The following is a 27,415-nucleotide window of genomic DNA, read 5'->3' as shown; positions in this document are numbered from 1 at the left end:
TTGCTATGAAGTGGAATACCGAGTGATAAAATGCCTATCAAAAGCCTACACAGGATATTTGGAGTCCTTTTTTAATTAATAGGGTCGCTATACATTTTAATGTTTTTAGTAAGAAATCCATTGTCTGGTTCCATTCACAGGGCTTTGTTCTGTATGTCATACTGTTCATTTATATATATATATATAATGAAATAGTACTTCATAATGTGTACACTGACTCGGAGAAAAAATTATATTAAACAAATTTATGCAGCTCATTAACTAATAAATGGGGAGAATAACAAGAAGTTGTACAAGTTGAATATTTAGATCTGCTATTTGCTTGTTTTAAAGCCTTATAATATTTGGATCTATCCATACAGCATTAGTTTTGAAATTGAGTCCATCTATTTTGATTTGTCTTTTTTCCATTTGCTTATCCAGAGTCAGATGATGTTCACAGAGGCAGCCCTTTACACTTCAGATAATGACAAAAAAGAACAGACAGCTTAATGCTATCAAACTAGGGGTGTGTCAAATCTCTCTCTCAAGAATGATAAACTCAATGGGGTTGTCTATTTTTAACCTCCTGTTCTTTCCTTTTGGCAGAGTAATCAGTGTTAGCTGAGCTCTTTTGCTGAATGAATCCAAGTAACCCTGTTTGTTGCCTTCTGAAATGACCAGTGCACACGAGTGTATTGAGGCTGTGGTACTGTATGAAGTCCAGTTCTGAAACACCATGTCCAACGAAAGCAGCTCCGGTGAGCCCCTTTCTACAACAACAGTCAGTTCAGTTGCTGTTCAGGCTGGAGAGTCCAGGATTGTTATCGCTATACTTAAGGTAAGACAACATTTGCTAACAGTTTTGCTCTTAGCTCTGTGGCTTTGGTCTGCATAGTATTTAGTAACAGTCTATTCCAAATTCTAGTCATATTAGCATCTATTCAGCATATAATGTTGACCAGGCAAGTACATTTATTTTATTGCTTAAGTTAATATGTAGAAAACATCCTAAGAAGTTCATGTTACTACAGTATATCACTTTTTTTTTTCTTTTTTTACATGAACCAAAACTATTCAGCTGAACTATGTAAGTTCTTAGGGGCCAATAATATGTCTGATTCTAAAACGTGGCAGTGTAAATTTAGGATGCTATAAAAATGTTTATCATCATAATATATGTGAACATCATCTCTCTGGGGAGTTTAGTCTTTTTTTTTTTATAAATGTATTTATCACCTCTGTTCACTGTACAATTTTCATTCGTCACAAATGCACAAAGAACCATTTCAGTTAGCCACGTCTTGTTCAGAGTGTTAACTGAAAAAAATACCAGTTAAAATTGTAGTCATCCTTTAAAAACCAAAAGTTAATTGCCTTTGTCATATATTTTTAGTAGTAGCTCTTATGTGTGTCCTCTTGTTTATAAAGACCTGAAGGACCATTACAGTGACTAGTTCCAGCTCACACAACCTGCATGCAGTTTGGGATACTAAATAAGGCTGGGATTTTCAAAGCTGCCTAAGGGAGTTAAACACCAGCCACCAGTTGGAATGCAATGGAAGTAGGGCATCTCACTCCCTTAGATACCTCTAACCTCTCAGGCTAGGACTTTTTTTAGAGTTTGATAACTGTAAAGCAGATTAAAGACAGTGACTATGTGTGAACTGACATCAGTGGGGGTCAGATTTTGCATTTAGAATAGCAGAGGGCTTTTTCCTCCCAGGAGAAAATTTCTCCCCCTCCTTAGCAGATGTAGAAAGACCCATCTGCGGCAGAAATGCTGCAAGGAAGGGCAGGACTTTGGAGAGGCCACGTACTGCTCCCCTGTGCACCATGCAACATCTGTTCATGAGTGGCTCTGCAGTTTAGTGGGGATTTGGAAGTGCTGGTGGGAACAAGCTAGTGGGTTTGCTACCATGCTAATCCACCTGGCATTTCTCCCAGCATAGAGATGGAGGCACAGGTACCTTGGAGTCTATTCCAACCCTGAGGCTGAAGTAGCTGTTATGCAGTGGCAGCCCAGCCTGTTGTGCAAGATTCCTGGCTCCTCCTTGTGGAGGCTCACTCCAACACACAGCCTGGCTCATGATCTATCTGCTGCAGACATGATTGTGGGTTAAGTGCTTAGTAACATTATATATTTATATCAGCTGCATTAAACAAATCTTGAACAAATGAGTGTTGCTAGTATCTTCATATAGGGTTGGAAATCTCTCATTTCAGTAAGAAACATAATGAGCCATACTTGCAGGAGTAAGGATTTGCAGGATTGGGTCCATCACTTTCTAATGTTTATGTTCCTTTTGTCATTTTCTCCCCCAGCTATGTAAAGGCCTTTTGGTTGTTCCTTTAAAAAACAAAACAAACAAACAAACAAAAAACCCCAAAAACCACCTGTTAGAGAAAATGCTGTGATGGATTACCTAGTACTAAAAGAACTCTGGGTGCTGAGGACAGCTGGGTTATGTAACAATGACAGCCCTCATGTCTGCCTTAATTTGTTTCTGCTGTGAGAAGGTTAGGAAATAAGTTCACCACGCCCCTTAGCTCTGAGAGATCTATGAAAACTGCAGCTAAAAATATGTTATCAATTCCCAGGACAGAGAAGGGGAAAATGTTATTTTTAGTCCCTGGTATGATTTTCTTTCCTTTTTAAATACCATCTTGACAACTGTTTGGGTAGAAATTGGATGAAGCAAGAATTTGGGGCCTGGGTATGTCGCCTCAAATAATACTTGATTTACCTTTTTTTTTTTTTAATGGCATCCCTTTATTGAAGTTTGTATTCACTAGATTTTGTTTACTTTGGGGCCTGATTGTGCAATTGAATACATGTAAGTAGATCCCCGTGCCCATTGGATACAGAGGTCTGCCTACAAAGATCCATTTGGGCCTTAACTGGTATGTTTTGGGGAAGGGATATAAAGAGCCCTTGTGTTTTCAGGATGACACACACTGGGTGTTTGCCTGTGTTTGCATTTTAGTGTGGGAAATGGGTGCAACTTCAGCTGACTGAGTCAATTCCAAATGTATTAGAAATTGGAAGCAATCAAGATGAGACCAAAAAACTACTACAGGATCATGAACTCCTTCTGGCTAAACTTAAGGTAAGGTGTGTGATATGGACGCACGCAGATGTCCCTGGTCTCCTTATAGCTCTGATATAGACAATCAGCCTCTAGGTTCACAGGGCTTCTGTTGTGATCAGTTTGTCAGCAAAAGGCCAGAATGAAAAAACATGTCCAACCTTTACTGATGTAAAGAATGAAAATAAGACACACCCCTCCCTAGCCCCATAGTTCTGCAATGGAAAACTAAGTTCAGTAGTAATTGTTTCTCTGGCAGAACCAGTAAAAATATCATATTTTCCAACTTTATGCATTATTGTCAAATAAAATAAAAACTAGCCGTACCTGCTAGAGACAGAGGAATTTCAAGATTTTCATTTGTTTTGCTGGGCTGTGAGATGTTAGACTGGTTCATAACTATGGTAACAACTACAAAAACAATCAAGTGTTTTGTAAATGTGAAATTAACATTCCAGTCACTTTTTTGCTGTTGTGATCAATGTATATTAAGGTAGGAATAAGGTGATAACATTAAGCAAGTGATTGGCTTGAGGTAGGAAGATAATAGCTCAATCATAGAACTACAACCAGTGTTAGGAAATAAAGGTCATTCTTAGGAGCAGAATATTATTCAAGGATATTTCAGAGACAAGAAGGTAGTACAGTAATATACTGTCACATTAAATTATTCCTATTTTGCTGACATGAGATGAGCATTCACTTTCCTGATCTGAAGGGATGGATACATCTTGCATATAGGCTTAAGTAAATGAATTTCTCTAGATTCTTGTGGGTGCCCAAGACCATTGTGACATTGTACTTTGTCAGGTTCCATTCAAGTTTCTTGATGTTATTATGTATTTTTATTAAATTCAGATTTTGTTCATATTTTAAGACAGAGCACATATGAACTGGAAAAGATGTTTCCTCCTTTTAATATTTGTTTTCAGGTGCTGCACCGCTCATATTAAGGTCTGTCTCAACCATATGTGAAGTAATAAATTAAGGTATATGCAGAGTTGTAATCTAATATGGTGTATGCAGTGGAATTTGTTCAAAAGTTCACAAATGCTTATACATCTGAAAATTGATATTTGATATGCTTATACATTTGAAAATTGATATTGTAAGTGGGCAATTTGTTGTTTGTCATTCAATATGCATTATAGTCTCCTGTTTAAAAAGTCTGTCATCCAGTCAGGAAGCAGAAACAGTATCATATGACTTAAGTGACCAATCATATACCACTAATAATGAATAGTGAACAGTCAATTGATCCACACACGGTGACTTTTTGTGTAAACTCTTGATGAATATTTTGAGTAACAAATATTGTTGCCGAAATCAACATTGAATAGTGAACAATCCACAGGAAAAGAGTAAACTCAAAATAGATATTATTTCCCATTAATAATTTAGCCAGCTCTATTACATGGCCACAAATGTCATAATTCTGAATGACTCTTCATTCCTTAACAGATGTGAAACTTTCTGCCTGTAGTGAGCTGATAACACTTATCTTAGGAAGATATTTATTTATAAATTACCAGACCCTGTCATCAAAGGTTTGTATAAGACAATGATTCTCAACCTTTGAAGTACTTATTACAATAATCTTTGGCACTTATTTGTTTATGAATTATACCTTTACTCTGTGAAGATAGATAAAGTCAAAGAGCCAGTAATGTTTCACAGACTTTAACATTTAATTCCAAAGTTTATTTCCATTAAGATTAAAAAATGGAAAATTAGAAATGTGGAACTGTAAAGACAGAAGTCCAAAGAAAGTCACACAATTACAGTTGTTAGATTGTACTTATCTTTGTAAAATCTTGTATACACAGTTCTTAGTCAAGTATCAGGGGGTAGCTGTGTTAGTCTGTATCCACAAAAACAACAAGGAGTCTGGTGGCACCTTAAAGACTAACAGATTTATTTGGGCATAAGCTTTCGTGGGTAAAAAAACACTTCTTCAGATGCATGGAGTGATGCGTGGCTTATGCCTAAATAAATCTGTTAGTCTTTAAGGTGCCACCAAACTCCTTGTAGTTCTTAGTCAGTTCCCTGTTCTTTTTCCTCTCCATGATCACAGTTTACACCATCAGTTTTGGAAACGAGGGTTATGCAAACACATTAACGCAATAATATACCCCTGCTCAGTTTTTTTTCTTGCAATATGGTGTTTTAGCTGTTCTCTCATGAACTATAAAATTGACAACCCCATTGGTTCTCTACTTCCTACCGACTCCAATTTGTTGATATAAAGAAAGTTCACTATAGCCCATACTCACATATATTTTTGAAGTTTGATAGATCTTGTAGTCTGGAATGCACTATAAATACACTGAACAAGATAATGGCAAAGCTAAGGCCTGATGTGCCCTACAGTTCAAACCATTTGAGCCTGAACCTTGTTTAAATCATGGCAGCATTCTGCCATTGTATTTCAGATTTGTGTTTCGTACATAACAGTAGAAATAAAATGGAAAATAATGTAATAAAAGTACATTTATAGTAAATCAATAATAATCCTAAAATTTATGAAAACACAGGCACTTGAAGGATACTTAGCAAAAGTTCTCATAATTCAAAACACTCTGCATTTTATCATATATTATGTTGAGGTTATGTGAGGTTATATCAGGTTCTACAGATGAACTGTGGTTCAAACTGTCAACTTGTATTAGTTTTTGAAAGTTACAGAGTAGCAAAAGGAAAAATGAAAAAGCAGGGAAAGAAACCAGATAATATTTTACTGCACTCAGTGTCAACAAGAAAAAAGATAAAAAGGGGAAAATGAGTCAAAATTTTGACTTTTTTTTAAAACATTTTATGAAATTTTTTTTAAAAAATCCTTTTATACTCCATGAAATGAAAATAACTTTGACATTTTGAATTTTTTGTGAAATTTTTTCCTATTTTTGACCAAATCTACTTTCAATTTTATGTAACACTGTGAGATTGTTTTGAATTGTCTTTGCATTACATTCTTAAAGAATTTTTGTTTCACTAGTTTTAAGGTTCTAATAGGACTTTGTTCATGTTAATTATAAATGTGGTTTAATTTGCCATTTTCTCTATTATTACTGCTGTTCTACTAAATTGGATATTTTAAAACTTTACAATAAAAATCACACTTCCACACCCTAAGTTAAAGGCCCTGATCCTACAAAGACTTAAGCATGTGCTTCATGAGTAGTCCCATTGAAATGAAAGTTAAGTGCATGTGTAAGTGAGTGCAGGATGGTGTCCAACGCCCCAATCTGGCAAAGATTTAAGCACCTGCTTAATGTTAAGCACCTGAGCCACCCCACCTGCTTAAGTCTTTGCAGGATTGGGATCTAACAATCTGTGCAGTATTTCAGATAGATTTTTGAATATGTATGTGACTATGCTGGTGTGTTTTTTATATCTAACTGTGCTGAAATCTCAGCCTGAGATTTGAACATCAAGCTGTTTGATTTTAGTCTCTTTCTCCTCCCCCTGGTTTGTGCATTGTTAGTCTTATCAAAGATACTGCAAGCCATATTCTTCCCTCAGTTACATGTGTAGTGGGATTTCATAGGTGTAAATGAGGACAGAATTTGGCATTGCCACTGAAACTCAGTTTACAATACTTCTGATGATGCGTGAACAGTTTTTAAATCCAGTTTGCTGTTCCAGAGAGCTACTGGCTCTGCAGTGCTAACAGGAGTTAAAAAAATAATGCCAACCTATTTGTTGCGAATATAAACAGATAAGACTCAAGACACTGAGGAAGCAGATGTCTTGAGCATGAAGATTTGGATTTTTTAGATATATATATATATAGCCACTTTTCTAACTTTAACCAGCAGAGTCATTTTTCTAATTATGAATCATACAGTAAAAATAATCATTTGTATATTTTAAAATGTATTAGACAAAAAATATCCAAATATGTTTCCTTTGATAGACCATATTGGGCCATATTCACAGCTGGTATAAATTGGCACAGCTCCACTGAAGCGGAGAATGTGGCCCATTATTATGTTATACTGAAAAACTTGAGTACAGTAATGTTAAAAAGACCCCCGCTTTAAACATTAATGGATTCTGAAGAGGAACATTTTGTTAACCAGGCTGAAAGACTAAACAGAAAATGATAAACATTAGACTAAACAGAAAATATGAACATGCATATGATATTAAATCTTCTAGTTAAACTTCCTTCTAATATTGCTGTACATTTCATTCATATCTGTAACATAGTTGTTTATAGATGAAATATTTACTGCTTGTATTTTGTATTTATAGCATGGTCATAGAGTCTAATAACAACATGAAAAGATTAATGCAATTTGTGGGGAAACAATGATTTAAGAGATTAGGATATAGTGCAGTTACTTAATTTTGTCTAATGATAGCTAATTGATCATGAAAGCTTGTATATATTTGTCACTTGTGTTATGAATATATATACCAGGGCGTGGATCTGTTTTGCATTCAGTGGGACATATATTCAGTGTCTGGAAATGCGAAGCCATTGCACATTTTCTATTGGTAGATTCATTTTAAAACATTTGGCCCTGATCCTGCAAACACTCATGTACATACCTGACCCCAAGCACATGAATAGTCCCATTAACTTTGACCGAACTTCTCTTATGAGCAGAGTTAAGCCCATGCATCAGTGTTTTCCAGATCGGGGCCTTAACTCTCTCTTTCTGGGATATGACTTGTCAATAATCAAGAATTACAGGCCTGCTGCTGATTCATTAAACTAGCCAGAACCAGCAATGGCCAGAAAGTCTTGCTGAAAACTCCACCTCTCCTTCTGTGATATCATAGGCCTCTCCTCCTCATGGTTTGCTACACCTCAGCTTTAGGCTGACCTGCTTCGGCAAGGGTTTGTTTTTTTTCTGGGCTGAAATTTTTTTCAAGCTTTACTCACACTCTAGTTTCTAAAATGGAGGGGAAAGTTCAGCCAAGGCTTCCAAGGGACAAAATTGCACTTATTGCAACGCAGCTCTGCCATCCTCCCTCCACTACAGGTTCCTAATCCAATCACTTAATCAGAAATCCTGTCTGGAGAAAATATTGCCTTTGATCTTAGATTTCACAACACTAGTGCTTTGGTTTAGAGTGTGTTGCCAATCTTTGGATTATGACAGTGTTACAGCCCCCAGTAAGACAAACACTGGCATTCTTGATTTGTCTCCAAAGCTCTGTTCTTTGTCATGCTAAAGACCACAGTGCGCTGGAGCAGAGAGACTGAAAAATATAAATAAATCCATTCTGCAAATTTAACTTTCATTAAAACAAAAGCACCATTAATAATTTGGTCCACTTACCTGTAGATTGCTCCTAATTACTGTATTTACTCCAATTCACAGAGCATAAAGTGCAAAGTAGTCATTTATATGCAAATATCTAAGAGGAGCAAATTGGAAAAATATATTTCTCAAAAAGTAATATGTTCATCTTTTGCATTTGAAATTTTTTAAAATGAGCCTTTTATTTGTTTCATACAAAATAAATATTTTCATATAATGCTTATTTTTCAGTAAATTAGATATGGGGCAAATTATCTGTTAATCTCTGTTTTCTGAGTTATTTACATTTAATTACAGAGATGCTCAGCAATGCCATTAAAAGAAAAGATCAGTTGTTTTCCATTATAAAATTGTTTTCTCGGGTTGAAAGTACAGTTGTAGTCAGAAAAGCGAATGTAAAAGTGACATTGTGAGGTTCTATATTCTCTTTCAGTGGTTTCCTCAGATAACTTTAGGCTCAGTTCACCAGCCAGCCCTCACACTTGCGTACCCCAAATTCCCACTGAAATAATATTTGAGCACCAAAATAATGCATTATTACTATATTTTGGGCTTCCAGGGAACAGCTTTATTAGCACTTGACCATTTCAAAACCGATATGTAAACACTGATTAATCTGAAAAGTACCAGTGAAGAGTGTAGATAACCACTCAAAAATGTTGGGCCACAAGTCTCCACTGTAGGCTTCTAAGACACAGCATCTAAACCTGGTAAAATCTGAGACTATTGAGGTATTACGTGAAATACGAGACTGGTGAATTATTTGCAAGTCCGTCTTTGAAGAATGTATTTGTGGTTCATTTGCCTGCAAAGAATCTGGGGGAACTGAGAAATGAGGAAAGAGAACCATAATGCCTCTGTAATTATTCAGTTGCATTTAAAGAATCTAATTACTCGATACAATTGTCCAGTACATTGCTGAGGACACATGGGGGCAGGGGGTGGGGGGAAGGTGCAAGGTATGTGGTTTAATTAGGCCTCAGTTTTATTATTTAACTCATCTTTCAACTGTCTGGCAATAATTCATACAGTGCAGGTCAAGATTCCTTCCTTAATTGTTTCTACCTGGTGAAGGGCTGCCAGCAGCAGCCCCCTCTCCCCGCACTCTACACAGTTGGTGCTAGCTTGTTGGCGGGACCCTCTGCCCTTTCCTCATATGATGGTTAAGGGGCTGGATAAAGTGGCTGATATCCTCATTTTACCAGACATTTGCATGCCCAAGCCCATTCTCCAGTTTCTTCAGGGGATGCCTTTCCCTAAGTCTACTTCCGATTCTGGTTTATCACATAACTAGACTCCCCTATGGACCAAGCACCTGCACTGGATCACCAGCAATAAGCTTGACTGACTCCCACTGGGGGGAAAACACCTACGCTCTTGGTTTGCTCTGCGCCTTGCTGCTTCTCTCGCTGCCTCTATTGTGATCTTGGGGTGATTCCAATCTGTCCTCACTGGGACCTTGCTGGTCACCCTGAGGCTCCTGGGGACTCCTAGCCCCACATGGTGGTGGGCGGGTTGTCCCTGGCCATGTGTAACCATGGCAGGCCCCTTTGTTGCCTCCTTATAGCTGCTCACCAGGCAAGAGAGATGACTCAGGCCAGAGGGACAGGGTTTATATGCCCTGCCCCAGGTGTGCAGGGGCCAAAGGCTTACTTGAGTCCCACTGGCCTGACACCAGCTCAGGTGATGCTTTCTCCCCTCCCATATCCTGAGGGGGGGACCCTTAAAGGAGCCACTGTCTTTTTTTCCTGCCAGTCCAGACAAAGCCCACCTGCCTTGAGGAAATCATTTTGCTGCTCTCCTGATCTGTCGACCTAATGGGTTGACTACAGTTTTTTCCAGTGAATAGAGCTTCCAGTGGAAGGAATTTTGGACTATACTTTCAACTACATGTTAAATTGTAGGCACACTTTTGGGCATATATAAAAGTGCAGACTCTGACGGGCATATATGGGTTTCCATGTCTTGGAGTTTGCGTGTAACAAAAGAGTTTGCATATGTGCAAGCAGGGTAAGTGCCCTTTGGCACAAACAATTTAGAACATTTAGATTTGTAAGTGTGTTGTGGTGTGTGTGTGTGTGTGTATATATATATATGTTTTTATTGATAAAATTGAGGAAATTAAATTAAAAATGTGCTAAAATAACATTAAGGAAATTCAGAGTTTTCAATCTTACCTTAACTGAGAATAAAATTAAAGGACATATATTCTATACAAGGTCACCCACTGTTCTGAGGGCTCAACAATAATGTTCAATAATTTAATTCTGTATCTTTTGCTTCTGACAGGCTTAAATTAGACGTGTATTGTTTCATTTATTTTTCTGTGCAGTATGTTATATAGAATTAAGAGTCAGGAGTGGAGTCAGAGGAGTGAGATAGCACTTCAGGGAGTGAAGGTGGTTTATGATCTCCCTGTTGCATCATTTGGTAATTCAGCAAGCAGAACAGGGGGAAAGGACATCAATAGTAATGTTCTCTAGTTTTTTAGATATACGATGTTACAGACTTAGAGAGGCAAATCCGTGAGGAAGCACAAGGAATGTCGGCTGTGGGGGCTGCAAAATACTTATGGGACCATAGAGCAAACAATCTAATTAACTGATGTCCCCTATTCAGGGCCTGAACTCAGAATACATGTTCTGCACACTACGAGAGCAGAGGCTCAAACTTGGTACTTTTGGGGTCAACACCAGTCTTCCCAGGGTAGCTGAAAGAAGGTTGCCTTTTGGCCAGGATATGGGGAGCTGTGCTAAGCCCATTTCTGCTGGAAGTTTGTCATTATTATTTTATAATTTGTAGTAGTGCCTTGAGAGCTCCAGTCATATCAGGACCCCATTGTGCTAGGTGCTGTGGAAGCACATAGTAAGTGGTGGTCCCTAACCCGAATAGCTCTTACACTGATAAATACAATGAAAACTCCTTTGGACTATTCTGGGTTTCAGGGTAACTAAACTTGCATCCTTCCTCTGTGGTGCACTCCAGGAGAGCCCAGGCAGGTCTCAGGCTTGTCACCTGTCAACCAGTGAAGAGTGTAGATAACCACTCAAAAATGTTGGGCCACAAGTCTCCACTGTAGACTTCTAAGACACAGCATCTAAACCTGGTGAAATCTGAGACTATTGAGGTATTATGTGAAATACGAGACTGGTGAATTATTTGCAAGTCCGTCTTTGAAGAATGTATTTGTGGTTCATTTGCCTGCGAAGAATCTGGGGGAACTGAGAAGTGAGGAAAGAGAACCATAATGCCTCTGTAATTATTATAATATATATATATTATAATGCCTCTCACCAGTTGTCACCTGTCTCTGGGCAGGGCCCTTGTCTCACTCCCTTCTGATTGGGGGTTTTAAGGCTTCACAGCCCTTCTGCCATACATCGTATTGTCCCAACAAGCCAGTCTGCCTAAAGGCCAGCCCCTGTGTGTTGCCTTCCCTCTTAGGGCTAAGAACAGCAGTTACAGTTACCACACAGCTCTTTCTTGGCAGAATACATTTATTCTTAGGGTAAAACATATATAAACCAATAATAGTTCCTACATGCTTACTAATAAACATACCAGGAATTGCCCACCTTCCTTACGGGGCCCTAGTAGGCCAACATCTCGTCCAAGCCTTCCTCAAGGATTGTTCTCCCCGCCCAGACAAAAAGTCCTGCCTGCAGAATCAAAATGGAGGCCCTATGTCAGTTCAAGCTCACCCAGAAGACCTTTCTTTGTCCCTTAGGGCTTGTACACATTAGTGCTTACTTTGGTATAACTTAAGTTGTTCAGGGGTGTGGAAAAGCTAGGCGCCCCCCTCCCGCCCCCCCTGAGAGACGTAAGTTACACTGATCTAAGCACCGGTGTGGACAGTGCTATGTTGGAGGGAGAAGCTGTCCCGCCAATATAGCTGTTGCTGCTTGGGGAGGTGGAGTAACTATGCCGATGGGAGAGCTCTATCCCGCCAGCACGGAGAGTCTGCACGAGCAGCACTGCAGCACCGCAGCTGTAGCGGTTCTAGGGTAGACTAGCTCTCTGTCTCTGGAACAGCCAGCCTGAAGCAATCTATGCAAACCATCCCCAGGGTGTTGAACCTCTCTGGCGGTGTTTACCATCCTAGGGGTAATCACACAGACACATGTTTTTAGTTCCAGGAAGAGCTGTGGTAATCATCTTTCATGGATCAGAACACAATCCTAGAGAAACCATTCATAACTGTAATACAGTGGTCCCTAAATATACTGCATCGTGTTGTAATATCTGTCACAGGGGGCCCTGTCCCTAGTACGCAGATAAATGGAATACAGGCTCCTGTGGGCTAAATATTCGGACTAAGTAAGGGCCTCTAAAGGGTCTTCATTTGTGTAGCGGACAGGGCAGGTTTGGGTGTTGGGGAAAGCAGAGTGAGCAGTGACTATATACATCAACATAACGGTTTCCTGTGTGTGTTTGCGATGCAGCAGACCTAAAGTCTCTGTACTTCTGAGATTACGGTAGCCCCTGTCGAATGGTTCTGCTGATGCTCTGGAGCTGGAGACAGAATTCTGCTCCCAGTACTCGAGTACAACACTTTACTCAGGCTGGAGACATGGACCAGGATATGCCCTTTAGCGGGGGCGCAGGTGGTATCACAGACTTCTCAAGAATAAGTGGCAGAATCTGGCCCATAGAACACACACAATCTTTCTTGTTCCTATTCTATCATGTAATCAGTGTAAATATTTGTTATAAGTACACAGTATGCTACATCTGAAGGACCTAATTTTAGTTATGGCTTGAGCACAGCATGTATTAAACTATGTATCCGGATATGGTTGTCACAGCACGTTTTATCTCAACAGTAATTAAACAAGAGTGTAATCTGCGTATCAGTTTATATGCATATTACATTCATAGTACATCTTTTACTATGTTAAAAAGAATGTTAAGGTCGCAAAGTCAATTACAAAATTAGGAAATGTCAAAAGTAAGGATACCCATGTAACCTTAATTTGGCCCCCTTAAAGATGATACAGTCTTTAATTACATGATCACATACTATTTTTTCCACAGGACCCTTGCCTCCTTTGGTGCACAGATTGATGGTGCTCACTGAATGAGTAACTATTTAATATATCTTTTTATCTTAATAATTTAATGTGTGGCCATCATTATTTACTGTACATTAACAGCACTATTAATTTGCTCATTGGCTTTTCTATGGTGCTCTAATCATAGGATCTTAGTGCTTTTCAAACACCAATCAATTTATCTTCACAACAGCCCTGTGAGATGAGATAGCATGTATTATCCCCGTATTACATCTGGGGAACTGAGGTACAGAATTAAAAGCCAAAATTGTCAATAGCATCAGTTAATTTTGTGTTCCCAATTTGCAAAGCCTAACACCCGATGTTTCAGAGCACCTGTATCTTATAGTACTTCATATGCTCAGAACAGAGCTCCTATTGATCTCAGTTGCAGTTCTGAGTGCTCAGCACTTCCGCAAATCCAACTTCAAGTGTCTGAGGTTGGGCACCCAGAACTTGAAACACCCAGTGCCCACCTGTGGAAGTTTCGGTTTATGTAACTTGTCCACCATCACACAGGAGCTCTGTGGCAGAGGCAGAGACTCAGTTCAGTTCTTCAGGGTGGCAACCATCTGCCTTAATTAGGAGACCATCCTTTCTCTTCCTGCAATCCCCTGCCTCATTCACTACACACCTTTCAAATTCTGCAATAAATGAAGTTGGGGTCCTATACCCAACATCCCCATTCACTCCTCACCCCTGATTCTTCTCCAGAGCATGTCCACCCTGTGCACTGAATAAGGCAGGAGTCCTGTGGGAAAAAAAGTATGTAATTGAAGACTGTATCATAATGCAGGCACCCATAAGGGCCAAATTAAAGTTGCAGAGACAACCTTAATCTGCAATTTCCTGACTTCTGAGTGCTTGACTTAACAACATTAATGTTCTTTTAATGTAGAGATTTTTATATGTAATTTTCCAAAATGGAAAAAATAAATTTTTCATTATGTGGAACCATTGTAACCCCCATATGGATCATCAGCAGGGTTGGGAACTTTAGATCTACAGCACCATCATTAGCCACATGAGCTAATGTAGTAACTGGTAGCTGAAGGTGCTTATCTTTTCTGTGGACAGTGCCACTCAAGAGGGATGGAGCCATAGACTTTGCCCATGGGTTTCATAGCTATTCGCTAGATGGCAAAGGAATAAAACAAGATGCCATAAAATATTTTTCTTTTTCCCCTCAAAATAGAATTTCGCACTTTGCCCCACTTCCTCCCCCAAATTACACTGGTCTGGGGCCCAAGATTGCTAGCATCTGGTCTTGGATCAAGGACAAGTTGAAGGTCTGTTATCTCATGAATTGTCAGGATTAGAAATGGCTGCTTTATACAGGGTCACTGGAGAACACAATATGTCCCCCCTTTCCAAAGGTATTTGTTTGTAGCCTGGGTGAATCACAAGGTTTCAGACCTTAAAATCAGATGATATGATTTATATGAAGTGATTTTAGATAATTTTAGAAGTTTCCAAAATTTGTTATAACTTTTCTCTTCCTATGAGGCCTGAACAGTTGGACTCATGGCACAAAGGGAGCTTGGATTCACAGTTGGAAAGATATGAAAAATAGTATCAGATATGAACAATAGCAGTCCCCCAGTGAAACTATTCCTAAAATATTTTTTCTGTTGAATAATTTTGGCATATACAGAATACAGTGGTGTGATATGGGATGACTAATTCATAGCTTTGCCAATAATGAGTAATAGGGTCATCTCAAACTCATGTCAATAAAACCATAATACACACAAGACTATCATGTATTTCCACTCTTCCTCTCTGGGTAAAATATCCTGCAAATGGTTCCTTTAAGTACTATATCTAGTTTAGCCTTTGAAAATACTACTGTACTCTGTTCCTCGGGAAATGGACAATGTCAAACATATTTTGGAGATACATCAGGTGTCTGTAATTGTACAGAAGACACAATTCAAAAAAATGAAAATAGAAATGAGCTAATCTTTAGCTGCTTCATAGAAGTGGTACATATTTAAAGGAGAAAGTTGAAAAAGAAACTGTCAAGATAAAGTCTATAATGTTTAGTGCAGACAGCACCTTGACCGGTATCAGTTGTTGTCTAGTATGTTGTTAGATTGTTGATCTGTCTTCGGGGGCTAGCAGGAAGTTCAGTCCTGCCTGTGTGTACCGGAGTTGGTACTTGTAGTGTCCCAGTAAATCTCTGTGATTCTATAAGTTAGTATTACAACTGCTGGCAGCAGCTTCAAGATGGCAAAAGCAATTCGCCTGAGAAGAAATTTGCTGGTCAAGCAGATGAGACTGAAATCGGTGAGTACTTGACAGACTTTGAGCTGTTGCTGTCTGTGAACGAGTGGACTGATGAATAAGCAGCACAGTGTTTTTGGATGGTAATGCCAAAGCATGTTACCAGCAGCTTCCCTGTGCAGATCATCCATCATCTAAACAGTTGTGCTAATAGTTAAATGACCGTTAGGAAGGGGGATTGGCCCTTTTGAAATACTAGAAGGAATGTTAAGCCAGGAATAGGCAGGATGGGGAAGCCCTGCATAATTATTTGTGTACACCAAGGAGACTGTTCAGTAAGTCTTTCCCTGAGCCAGCATGTCAGGAGGTGGCTCAAGTGAAGCAGAATTTGTTGTGCCAAATCTGGAACTAGCAGTACAGGGAGGGGCCTCTGGCCAATGACAAGTTATGAGAGAATCCTATGTGAAAAGTCAGTTTATAAATGGTTTAGCAAGGGAACGTCATAACCTTCTGGTGAAAGAAGATACCATACTGGATAAACCTATGGACCACATTCTACACAGAATTCAAAATGTGGAAGCAGAAATTGGGGTTTCCTTAAAGGTGTCAGCTGTTAATTCCCAGCCTCAGGGTGATTCCTTTATATGCAGCACTTCAAGCAATTATTGCTAGGGAAGTGGCTAAAAAATTTCAAGGCACGGGTGTAAGCTATTCACAGATGTCTTCTGGGTTATACGAGGGAGACTGTTTCTCAAGTGGGTCCCAAGCAATGTGGAGGAAAAGGTCACTGGAGTTGGACTTGCACAAGCAGAAGAAAGCCACACCAAGCCAAACTAGAAGCTGCTAATGAAATAAGGCCACCATCTGCAGTTATTAAAACGGCCCCTGTGAAGAGCTGCTCAGTTGCCTGTTGTCGTTTGTCTGGAGACATTGACAGCTGGAAAACCACAATGCTGTTGGACCCAGGATCTGAAATAAGTTTGATCCATGGAGAACAATCCAGTGCTGAAAAAGAAAGAAAATTTGTACTGCAGAGATCAATAGCTGTGAAGCAGCCCAATGAGTAAAAGAGCTAGGGATTGACTTGACAGAAGCAGCCACAGAAGGCAACGAAAAGAAACTATTGGACTACCTGGCAGTGTATTCTCCAGTTATAATGACGAATTTGGGAAATATGATCGGGTGCGTGAAGCTGGAGACCAGGTGCCAGCTCTTTCCAAGGCTGTAGGCATCAGCTGAGAATGGACAAATTCATAGCTGGAAACCAGACCAGCTCACCTCTGTTAGTGTCGTTCAAGATAGGTGTTAAACTTGTAAGGATGTTTTTAGGTTCTATAAAATGATTGTAAGTTGCTGCATGCATTAAACCTACTTGTAATGTTTACATCCCCCACTAAGGTAATACGCAAAAATAATATGATATAAAAAGCAAGAAGTCCCCCCCTTTGTAGTGCATTGAGAACTAAGGCACAGATTCACTTAAAGAAAGGGGAGGCAAACACTGAGGAAGCTCTGCAAGTATTCCAGAGGGATGCAGAAGAGGATTTGGAAGTACCACAACAAGTTACCATGGATTGTAATGGGAGATTGCCTGTGGAGGAGGAATTGCCATGGTATTTCAGGATTTCAACACACTGCCATCTTCAACAGAGAGTACAGCGTTCATGTCCTCTATGATAATCAGCCTCTCTGATAATCTAGATCCAACTATGAGTGAAGTGTCCATGACTGAATATAGGAAACCTGTGTGGATGACAGACTACTTGGATTCCTGGGAGTTATTGTTTAGATTCTTATGTAACTGGGGGAGGCTATAATGTTTAATATAGACAGCAACTCCACCAGTTGATATGCTATATCTTAGTGTTAAGTTGTTGTCTTGTATGTTGTTGTTCTGACCTGGGAGTGGGGAAGAGGGAGGTTAGCAGAAAGTTCAGTCCTGCCTGTGTGTGCTGGAGTTGGTACTTGCAGTGTCCCAATAAATCTCTGTGATTTTTATAAGTGAGTATTACAATACCATATATTTCAAAACTTTTTTCTCTGTTACTAATACCACCTTGGGTTATTTAAACATCAGAGATAGTTTTTAAAAAAATTCTTTCGTTTACTTTTAACCATTTATACTCTTTCAAACATTTTCATATTTTACTCTGACAATGAAACAAATTTGGCATGCAGTCACCTCTTGCTTATTAATTACATATTTTAAACTACTGAGCCAATTAGATTTGTGAAAAGCCTTTTTAGAAGAAAGGGGCCTACACTAAATATTCAACTTGTCTGTCTAAAGTCATCAGAAAAGTTGTTAGTATTTGGAGCTTCCCTTTAACATAGATATTTCTTTAGGTCAGAAGGGACCATTATGATCATCTAGTCTGACCTGCACACCGCAGGCCACAGAATTTCACCCACCACTCCTGCAAAAAACATCACACCTATATCTGTGCTATTGAAGTCCTCATGTTGAGGCTGATATAAAATCAAGATGACTACACACAGAATCATAGAAATTTAGGACTGGAATGGACCTCGAGAGGTCATCTAGTCCAGCCCCCTGCATGGAGGCAGGACAAAGTATATCTAGACCATCCCTGACAGGTGTTTGTCTAACCTATTCTTAAAAACCTTTGCTGATGGGGATTCCACCTACTTGGAAGCCTATTCTGATGCTTAATTATCCTCATGGTTAGAAAGTGTTTCCTAATATCTAACCTAAATCTTCCTTGCGGCTGATTACAAATAATTGGCTTAGTCATACCTATTGATTCTAATCCCACTGGGTGACACGATTTATGTGACTGGGAGGGAGAAAACCATAAAGGAAACTTCCGAAAGAGAGGCCTTCCCTTGCCCCTCTACCCTTATTTCAGCTTTTCTTGTTTTATTCCAAAACATAAAATGCAGCAGTCAGCACTTTTAAAACATCAGCATTTGCCAACAGTTTCTGCCGTGTGTATCTCAATCTCCACAGTATTTTCCCAATGAAGTATTAAGAATGAGATGTAACTATGGCAATTGTGTAGGGTTTGTTGCAAATTCTGACTTTAATGTCAAAGCAATGTATATGCATGGGTTTATCGCATATATAGAAGTTTTGAAAGTAATATTTTACCTGTAGTTTTAAATCATGCCTGCTCTTTCAACTAGTACTTTTGTACTGCAAGATGTTAAATTAGTACAAAAACCATGAATAGCAAATGTTCATTTAATTTTTTTACACTACATTAGTTAGAGAGCTGATCCAGAATGTTAGCAAAACCTCATGCTGGATAATAAATGCTACCATTCCTAGAAAATTGCTGTGCAGGAGACCATTTTATGTCCGGATAAAAAGGAAATATATAATATTCCCTTCTGTTACTAATTATCTTCCCATAAACTTTTAAAACGAGTAATATTGAAACTACTGTTACGAAAGCAGAATGTACTTGTTATATATACAAGTATTTAATAACAGCTCTCCACACTTTGCCTGCATTCACCTTCTCCTCCTCCAGCCTTTCCCAAACACGCAGCATTGCTAATGCTACTCATAGTGGAGACAAAATGCTCATTACTGCACTACAGCTTGTTTAACAAAAATACTAGGAACTATCTAAATGATTGATGATGCATGATAATGGGCATTGTTGCCTCAAGCTACACTCTTTCTTCACATCCAAGCTGTGTTTACCTAACTAGTTGCTTTGCTCTATTTTATTTAAAGACGTTTAACCTTGTAATACAGAGGCTGGTGAGTAAATATTAGTATACCCGATTGGCTTTGGAATCAGTAGGTAAACCTGGTAAGTGAGAACAGGGTACTCCGGTGATATATGTAGGGGTACACACATAGGCAAAGATATTTTAATGTCATCCATTCCCCACCTCAGGCGCTGGATCCCTCCCCCAAAATGTCTACTTGACGCTGTACCTAGGATTTTGATTAATCGCTATTCAAAGCTACTCCACTAACATGAAGGTGGAAAAGCACCAGGACCAGGTTCGGCCTAGGGTTTTTCCAGTTTCTTCCAGAGTAAGCTCAGACAGAGGTCCCCAGAAGCAGGAAGCCTGACAGGGGAAGGCTGTAGTGGTACAAAGTCGCGACTACCTTCTCTCTTTACCCAGGGCAGATGGTGCTGTGCTGACTCATCATATTCCCTGTCAGCAGGCTCCACCAACTGGGATTTTATGAAGCCTAGCCATAATTTTAAACTGCTCCTCCTCCCTGTGGCAGCAGCTTATATTTGGTGGGCAGCCAGCAATCAAAACTTTTGTAGTGGGGTGGAAAGATTGCTGACAGATGTTTTACGGAAGGAAATATGAATAATCCCATGGCTTTAAATGAAGTCATTTACAACTTCTGGGAGCAGTAAAGCATTGTCCTAGGCATCTCCATTTGTGGCAGATCACCAGCTGGCTAAATGCTTCAGGGTATTACAGTGCTCTACCATACCTGGAAGTCAGAGACATACAGATCAGACAATGGAGGCACAGGAGGAGTAGCTACTCTTCCACTTGAGAAGCTTTTTGACGAGATGTTTGCCTGGGCTTGGGCTGCATGCTGTCTTGTTAAATACTGGGGGAGGGATTTGCATGAGCTGCTAAACATTAATTTTGGCTAAATTCTGCAAAGTAAAAATATAGGGTTTTTTTCAGCCTTATTCACAACACACAAACAGGAAATGTCTGTGCAATCATTAAATTTCACCTGACTAATGGCCACATAGCAAAATGGAGGTTTCTGTGCGTGATCACAAGAATTCAGAAGGGTTCTTCCTTTTCTTTTAATTCTTTAATATTATTGTAGTAAATTTAGTGCTCATGAAAGATGTTGGACTGAAAGTCCTGGAGACTTAACATCCTTTATGCCATACTTGGATTATAAACTTTGCAGTACAGAGACAATCCTCCTTAGTGTTTGGAAAGTGGATACTATTGTAAACAAATAATAATCCTCTATCCACAGAACAGGTATGGCATAGGCAGCAGCAATGTGTACCCTCTCCCACATTGCTCCTCCACTCTGTCCTCAACACTATACTCTTGTGACCAGTTTTAGAGGGAACAGGTGGTTTGTTCTCTTGCCCATTCCATCTTTGGTCCCTGTGCTAAGGCTACTACTAATTAGCTCCAGAGTGAAGTTTTGCCACCACAAGGAAAGCAAAACTCACTAGGCTATTTTTGTTATCCAAGATGAGTGAAATGCAATGTATTAACACTTTTTTTTTCTTTACTGTGCCTTTATAGGTTTGGGTGAAATTGCAAAATATTTCTGAATTGTGTAGCTCTAACACACACACAGGCACACATGAGAATTGAGAACTCCTGGTCTTGTGGGTAGGTTGTTTAGGCAGCTTGAACTGGCTATTCTGACATAGTAAAAGTAATTCAGTTCCTCTTGGATCTAAACAACCTCTTGGTTCTAAAGCAACACAAATGTACCTTTAAAAATGCATTTAAAATTAGCTTTTCACTCCAGTGCTGCTTTGATATATTGGAATGATTTCTCAAATATGCTGTAGAAAGGTTAAAGCAAAGCAGCTCCCTTGGCTGTGGAGCCAGGAAGGAACTTGTCTTCACTTCTATTAGTAGTATATATTATCTGACAAATATCTCATCAGCTCTGAAAAGAAGCAGAGTTGTTGTCAGCTACAGTGTGAGGCCCTTTCACCCAGGCAGAAAGCGTGCCTCTTTAACAGTAGAAGAATAACAGCCCAATCCTACTCCCATTGAATTAAGCAACAAAAAGTCCTATTGACTTTGACTGGAGCAGGATTGGGCCATAATGAGCACATTAATCATGCCAGTTGTGGATCTTAATTATGTTGTTTTTTTTTTAAATTATGTAAATCACTTGTGATATTCTTGGCTGTGTGCATGCAAGTGAAGGGACCCAGATGAACACTTTTTTGCAAACTGAAATTGATGCAAAAATCTCCAATTGAATCCAGGTTTCAGAGTAACAGCTGTGTTAGTCTGTATTCGCAAAAAGAAAAGGAGTACTTGTGGCACCTTAGAGACTAACCAATTTATTTGAGCATAAGCTTTCGTGAGCTACAGCTCACTGTATTGGATGCATTCTGTGGAAAGTGTAGAAGATCTTTTTATACACACAAAGCATGAAAAAATACCTCCCCCCACCTCACTCTCCTGCTGGTAATAGCTTATCTAAAGTGATCACTCTCCTTACAACGTGTATGATAATCAAGTTGGGCCATTTCCAGCACAAATCCAGGTCTCTATGTAAAAGAATAAATGGACACAAATCAGATGTCAAGAATTATAACATTCATAAACCAGTCAGAGAACACTTCAATCTCTCTGGTCACGCGATTACAGACATGAAAATTGCGATATTACAACAAAAAAACTTCAAATCCAGACTCCAGCGAGAGACTGCTGAATTGGAATTCATTTGCAAATTGGATACAATTACCTTAGGCTTGAATAGAGACTGGAAGTGGCTAAGTCATTATGCAAGGTAACCTATTTCCCCTTGTTTTTTCCTACCGCCGCCCCCCCTCAGATGTTTTTGTTAAACCCTGGATTTGTGCTGGAAATGGCCCACCTTGATTATCATACACATTGTAAGGAGAGTGGTCACTTTAGATAAGCTATTACCAGCAGGAGAGTGTGTTTGTGTGTGTCGGGGGCGGGGGAGGGGGAGAGAAAACCTGGATTTGTGCTGGAAATGGCCCAACTTGATTATCATACACGTAAGGAGAGTGATCAGTTTAGATAAGCTATTACCAGCAGGAGAGTGGGGTGGGAGGAGGTATTTTTTCATGCTTTGTGTGTATAAAAAGATCTTCTACAATTTCCACAGTATGCATCCGATGAAGTGAGCTGTAGCAAATGAAAGCTTATGCTCAAATAAATTGGTTAGTCTCTAAGGTGCCACAAGTACTCCTTTTCAGTTGAATCCACTGTTTGCAAGACCAGGACTTCTGAGACCTGACAGCAGATGGAGTTTATAGGAGATTGGTAAAGGAGGAGATCTGTGACAAAACTTCAAGGAAACAAAGGTTCAGACAGATAATCTTGCAGTGGGGGTCTCCAGAACATCTGTTTAGTGTAGTTCAATGAGGCAAAGAGAAATAGTAAGCAGCAAGCCCTGTTCCCGCCCAAGCTGTAAGATATGGATAGAAAAAACAAAGCTGGAAGAAGCCTGAAACTACAGGACAATCAGCATGAATTGGGTAAAGGAGTAGTTGTTAACTATCCAAGAGGTCATGAGGGAACTTTCAGAGATCTTGTTCTGCACAGGTAGTTTGGTACTTATTGTACACATTTTTTCTTTCATTTTTTAATAGTTTCCTGAACTGTGATACTGTAACCTTGTCTCCTCCAAAATTTTGCCACAAATGTACAGGTCTGTGTATATGCATTCTTTAAATGCAGGAGAAAGGAGAATAAAACATGTCACTAAAGCCACTGTTTGCTACAAAAATATGACTCTATTTTATGTGTAATTTTGCTGAAATCAGGAATCGTTTTATGCCAGAAAAAACCTTATGTAAAAATCTCAACAAGCTTAATGGCATCTTTAATAGAGAGATGTATCCTTGGAGACTACAGGACCCATCACATAATGCCTGCTTAGAAATAGGGGAGAAACTATTTTGCAATATGAAATCTAGTTTATAGAAGTAGCAAGAAATCACACAACCTTTCATACAATCTTTGGCGTAGTAAAAAAAAATGTTGGGGGTGAGAACCTGTGGTGCGTCTTTAAGATGCAGCCCAGAACTCACAGCCAAGAGGAAGGAGGGCTATGGTGGATTTAAGCCATTTTTGCACCTTCCTGATCCCTGGCCAAGCTGGGGGCTGGAGAGACACCCTCCCCCTGAGTAACTTGGATAGCCCTGGGTCTCAAGTTACATCAGTGTCCCAGGGCTGCTCTACAAGCTACAGAGCTGCCCAGAATCTTCACCGTGCTTCATGCGATGGCCCTGACCCCTTGTTACCCCCTCTCTCACCCTCAGCATGCTCCATAGGCCAGGGCTTGAAGGGCATCCTCATGAAGCAGCCTTAAGGTTTTTTGTCTTCATTCCTGCACTGGGGGAATGCTCCCTTGGTTGGATATGGGGTTCTCAGGGACCCTTTATGCCACTCCAGCCCTTTTTCTGGTGTAAAGAGAGGAGTGTGAGGATCTCACCCTTGGTATCAAACCCTAAATATTACAGTCCTGTGATTGATTTACCCACTGCTTAAGGTGCTGTCCTGTACATGGCTCTGTTACTGCTTAAAGAAGCAGGAATCTTTGGGGGAGGGGGAAACACACAGTTAACTAGAATCAAATTCTGTAGCACTCTCAGATTATCTGTTTAAACATTTTACAAGGGCAAGGGCAAGTTGATATTAGCAGAGAGACTTTGACTTAATTATCGTTAAACCGGAGGTGCTACACATGGACAATGCAATTACTGTACCTAAGTAATCTATTTGTAGGATGTGGCAGTTATTTTCTGGTGGCTGGGTTTGAAATGATAAGAAGGGAGGGATGGACACCAATCCAATCTTTAAATGAAATGTCTCTTTTGGCCAGTTTTCCCCTCCTGTGTCCTCCTCACATTCCGTCACTTAGCAATAACTGAGCCTATGGAAAGTATGAGTAAAAACCATAAACCATTCCCCAGGTTAATTGTTTTCTTATTCATGTCTTATTTCTTGGCTCGTGACCCTCCCTGGATCCATTTCCCCCCCAAGAATAAAATAGCTTGAGTGTTAAACTGTAGTCTGTTATTGCTTTGAATTTGTTGAGTTAGCTGAAAGAGGAAGACAGTATTTAAACTGTGTGACCATAGGCACATCAGTCTCTGGGCATTTAATGTTACGTTACCCTGTATAGTTAGTTTAGGCCCAAATCCTCACAGGTATTTTGGCCCCATTAAGAAATTAGGAACTTAAATACTTTTGGGGATCTGGGACTAAGTGTCTATTATTTAGGTGAAATTTAGCACTACACAGAACAGCAGCATGACATGTATAAGTACTTGCAACTTTCTCTTTCATTTGTGCTAGTCTGAAATAGGAATGAATTTTCCTGGCATATGTATTCATGGTAACGAAAGGCTCCAAAATTTATATTATACTTTTACTGGGATGGCCTTGTAAAATCACTGTGAGAACAGGCCAGCTGTGGTTTCAAGATAGTTTTTAAGAATCAATATCTAGGTTTGTTTTTGAAGGAACATAAATGCCAGATTCTATCTTTACTCTGTCTGTGAAATGTAATGAATGATAACTGGAACAGCTGGCATTAGAAACTAATTGGCAGACTAAAATATATTATTGAATGCATAAACTGTTCTATCTAAAGAGAGAAGCGTATAATAGTCAAGTGTGCTCATTTACCTATTGGCAAATGGTTTCAATTAAAAAAAATTGTCCATTAGTATTCAGCATGCAAAAGCTAAGAAACAAATGTATTAGAATAATTAGCATCATTAGAAAGAAATAAACACAAAATGCATTTAACCACCGATTTTACCAGCATTATATAACAACACTGGCAAAGTGACTACATTAATAATGCAAGCTTGCCTTCAGTATGCTTAATCTTTTACTAGGAATACCAGGGATGCCTGAAATTAACCTAACCAAGGACCTACATTGGTAACTTGGCTGGTATGTGAGGGGCTGGATAAGAGCAGCACTCCTCTTGTGTGTATATATAGTTATGACAAGTGGAAATTTTCCTGTGATCCACTGCAGTGCTCCGTGTAGAACTGAACATGGTCTGTAAGGGGGACTTGGATCAGTGATCAGTTAAGTGCGTCCCAGTGGGGTTGGATAGAGGACACCAGGGTCCGATAAAGAGACAGGAAGAAGAGAAAGCAGGGAGGGAGTTCCCTGGGAAAGGTTTTCAGAATCCCCTGGAGATGAGGAGGCAGGCTAATCTGGTTGAAGAAAACTGCTGGGGGAGGGGAAGTGGTGTCTCCTTTGGCTAGCCCTGAAAAGGCAGGGCAGGCGGGCAGGCAGCCAAAAGGGAGGAAAAAACCCTCAGGATTAACAGCTTGGGGAGGTCTCCAGAGGAGAAAGCCCTGAAAGGCACCACTCTGTAAGAGTGGGAAAGGGACGCCACAGGGCCCAAGTAGGGGTGAATCCTTTGCAGAGGGTTACTTTAGATTTTGGAGCCCGAGTTTGAAGAGGAGCCCAGGTGGGGCAGAAGATTTTGTGTTCATTATTCTTAATTTGTTGGACACTATTGGATTGGACCTTCAGGATGCTATTGTGCCAGTGAAACAAGCCCAGAAGGGTGTTGTTGTCATAAGAGAAAAGGAGTATTTGTGGTACCTTAGAGACTAACCAATTGGTTTGTCTCTAAGGTGCCACAAGTACTCCTTTTTTTTGCGAATACAGACTAGCACGGTTGCTACTCTGAAAATTGTCATAAGAGAGTTATGGAGTCTCCGTTCAGGAGCTTTAAAGCCAGAGAGGGAGGTGGGACCAGCCAGCAGTACCATGGATGGCTGCATGAGGTGCCTTGTAGGGGCCAACTTAATTACATGTGGAACAGGGTTGTGCAGCCATAGAGCCTGCTACCTACTTATTCCAAGGGACTCCTTCACCACCACTTGGAAGCATGCTGAAGTCATAACTATTTCCAGCCCAGCTGTCAAATGTGGCCTTTTAGAGGGGTTCCGTCTCTAAGCGTGCCCTCTTGCCGCATGGTGTGCCGCTGCCATGGCGTCCTTCGTGTCCCTGCAGCTTGCTGGAAATAATCTACTCACAGCCACATGTCTTGAAAAGAAGATTCCACCTTTCTTGGGATCCAATTTATTCAGCATAGTCCAGCTCCCAAAAGAGCCCCCTTTTTGTTCACCCCTAGGTTTGGGGTTTCCACAGCCCTCCTTTCTGGGATTGCTTGGTTCAAGGCCTGGCCTCCACAGCCTGCAGGCCTGCCCCATTAGTTCAGGGTTTCCACAGCCCTTTGTGTGTGTCCTGGCAGAGTTCTCCTCTCAGTGAGCTCTCCCTCGTTGGTCTTGGAGCCTCCTTTTTGATTCACACACCCAGTCCTCTTCCCAGGTGAGCCGAAAAACAAACACCTGTTGGGGCAGCTGGGAGAGAGAGGAGCCTTGCCCCTCCCACTCTCCAAGGCTCCTGGGTCCAGGCCCTCAAAGGAACAATAGCCTGGCTTTTTCCTAGATCTTCCCCCTCCCAAACACTAACTGTTCCCAGGGACCATCTTCCTCTCACCCAGTGTCCATTTTGATTATTCTGGACACCTTGAGTGGGGTAACTGGCCTCTCAAACTACCTCTTCTGGCTTTACAGGCCTGTTCAATGCATTGCCTGACACATTTCTCTACTTAACAGTGAGAGAATTTTAAAGTGATCATGACTCCCAATGACACTTTGCAGCTGTCACCGGGGAGATGCAGAAGGGCCATGTACTATAGTTGGTCAGAAAATAGTTATTTTTCCTGCAGAAAATTTTGACTCTCTGGAGAAAAGTAGGGTGAATATCGGGGCGGAGGGAGAGGCCGGGGGGAAGGAATAATACTGTTTGTAAACACGGGATTTGTTCAGTAAAAATCAGTTTAAACTGAAAACGAAGGGGCTTATCAATAGAGGAGAGAGAATTCAAGAGGTTCCTAAGCTACAAGTCTCAGGAGGCACCATGGCAGCATTTTCAAATCAAAATATTTTTGATTTTGGGAGTTCAGTTTTTCAACAAAAAGTCAAAACTTTCTGCAGCAAGCTGACACATCTCATAAAAATTTCATTTTGTCAAAAACCCAATTTTCCATCAAAATGTTTTGACAGAAATGTTCAACCCACCCTACATATACTCTGATATAAATCTC

At 40.1% G+C, this 27,415-nt stretch overlaps 1 protein-coding gene across 1 annotated transcript in view; it reads left to right on the top strand.

Moving 5' to 3' along the window:
* The first annotated feature begins 641 nt into the window (after window positions 1–641).
* CCDC141 (coiled-coil domain containing 141) overlaps window positions 642–27,415 on the top strand; it is a 151,999-nt gene continuing 125,225 nt past the window's right edge. The window contains exons 1-2 of the mRNA XM_084642594.1: window positions 642–820; window positions 2,967–3,089. Coding sequence (XP_084498720.1) covers window positions 719–820; window positions 2,967–3,089 — 225 coding nt within the window. The 5' untranslated portion in view covers window positions 642–718. The remainder of the gene's footprint in view (window positions 821–2,966; window positions 3,090–27,415) is intronic.

The sequence above is a fragment of the Lepidochelys olivacea genome (assembly GCF_965140295.1).
Source record: "Lepidochelys olivacea isolate rLepOli2 genome assembly, chromosome: 11".
In the NCBI taxonomy this organism is placed as follows: Eukaryota; Metazoa; Chordata; order Testudines; family Cheloniidae; genus Lepidochelys; species Lepidochelys olivacea.
Note: the sequence above shows the minus strand (reverse complement) of the source record. Positions and strands in the feature narration are given on the sequence as shown.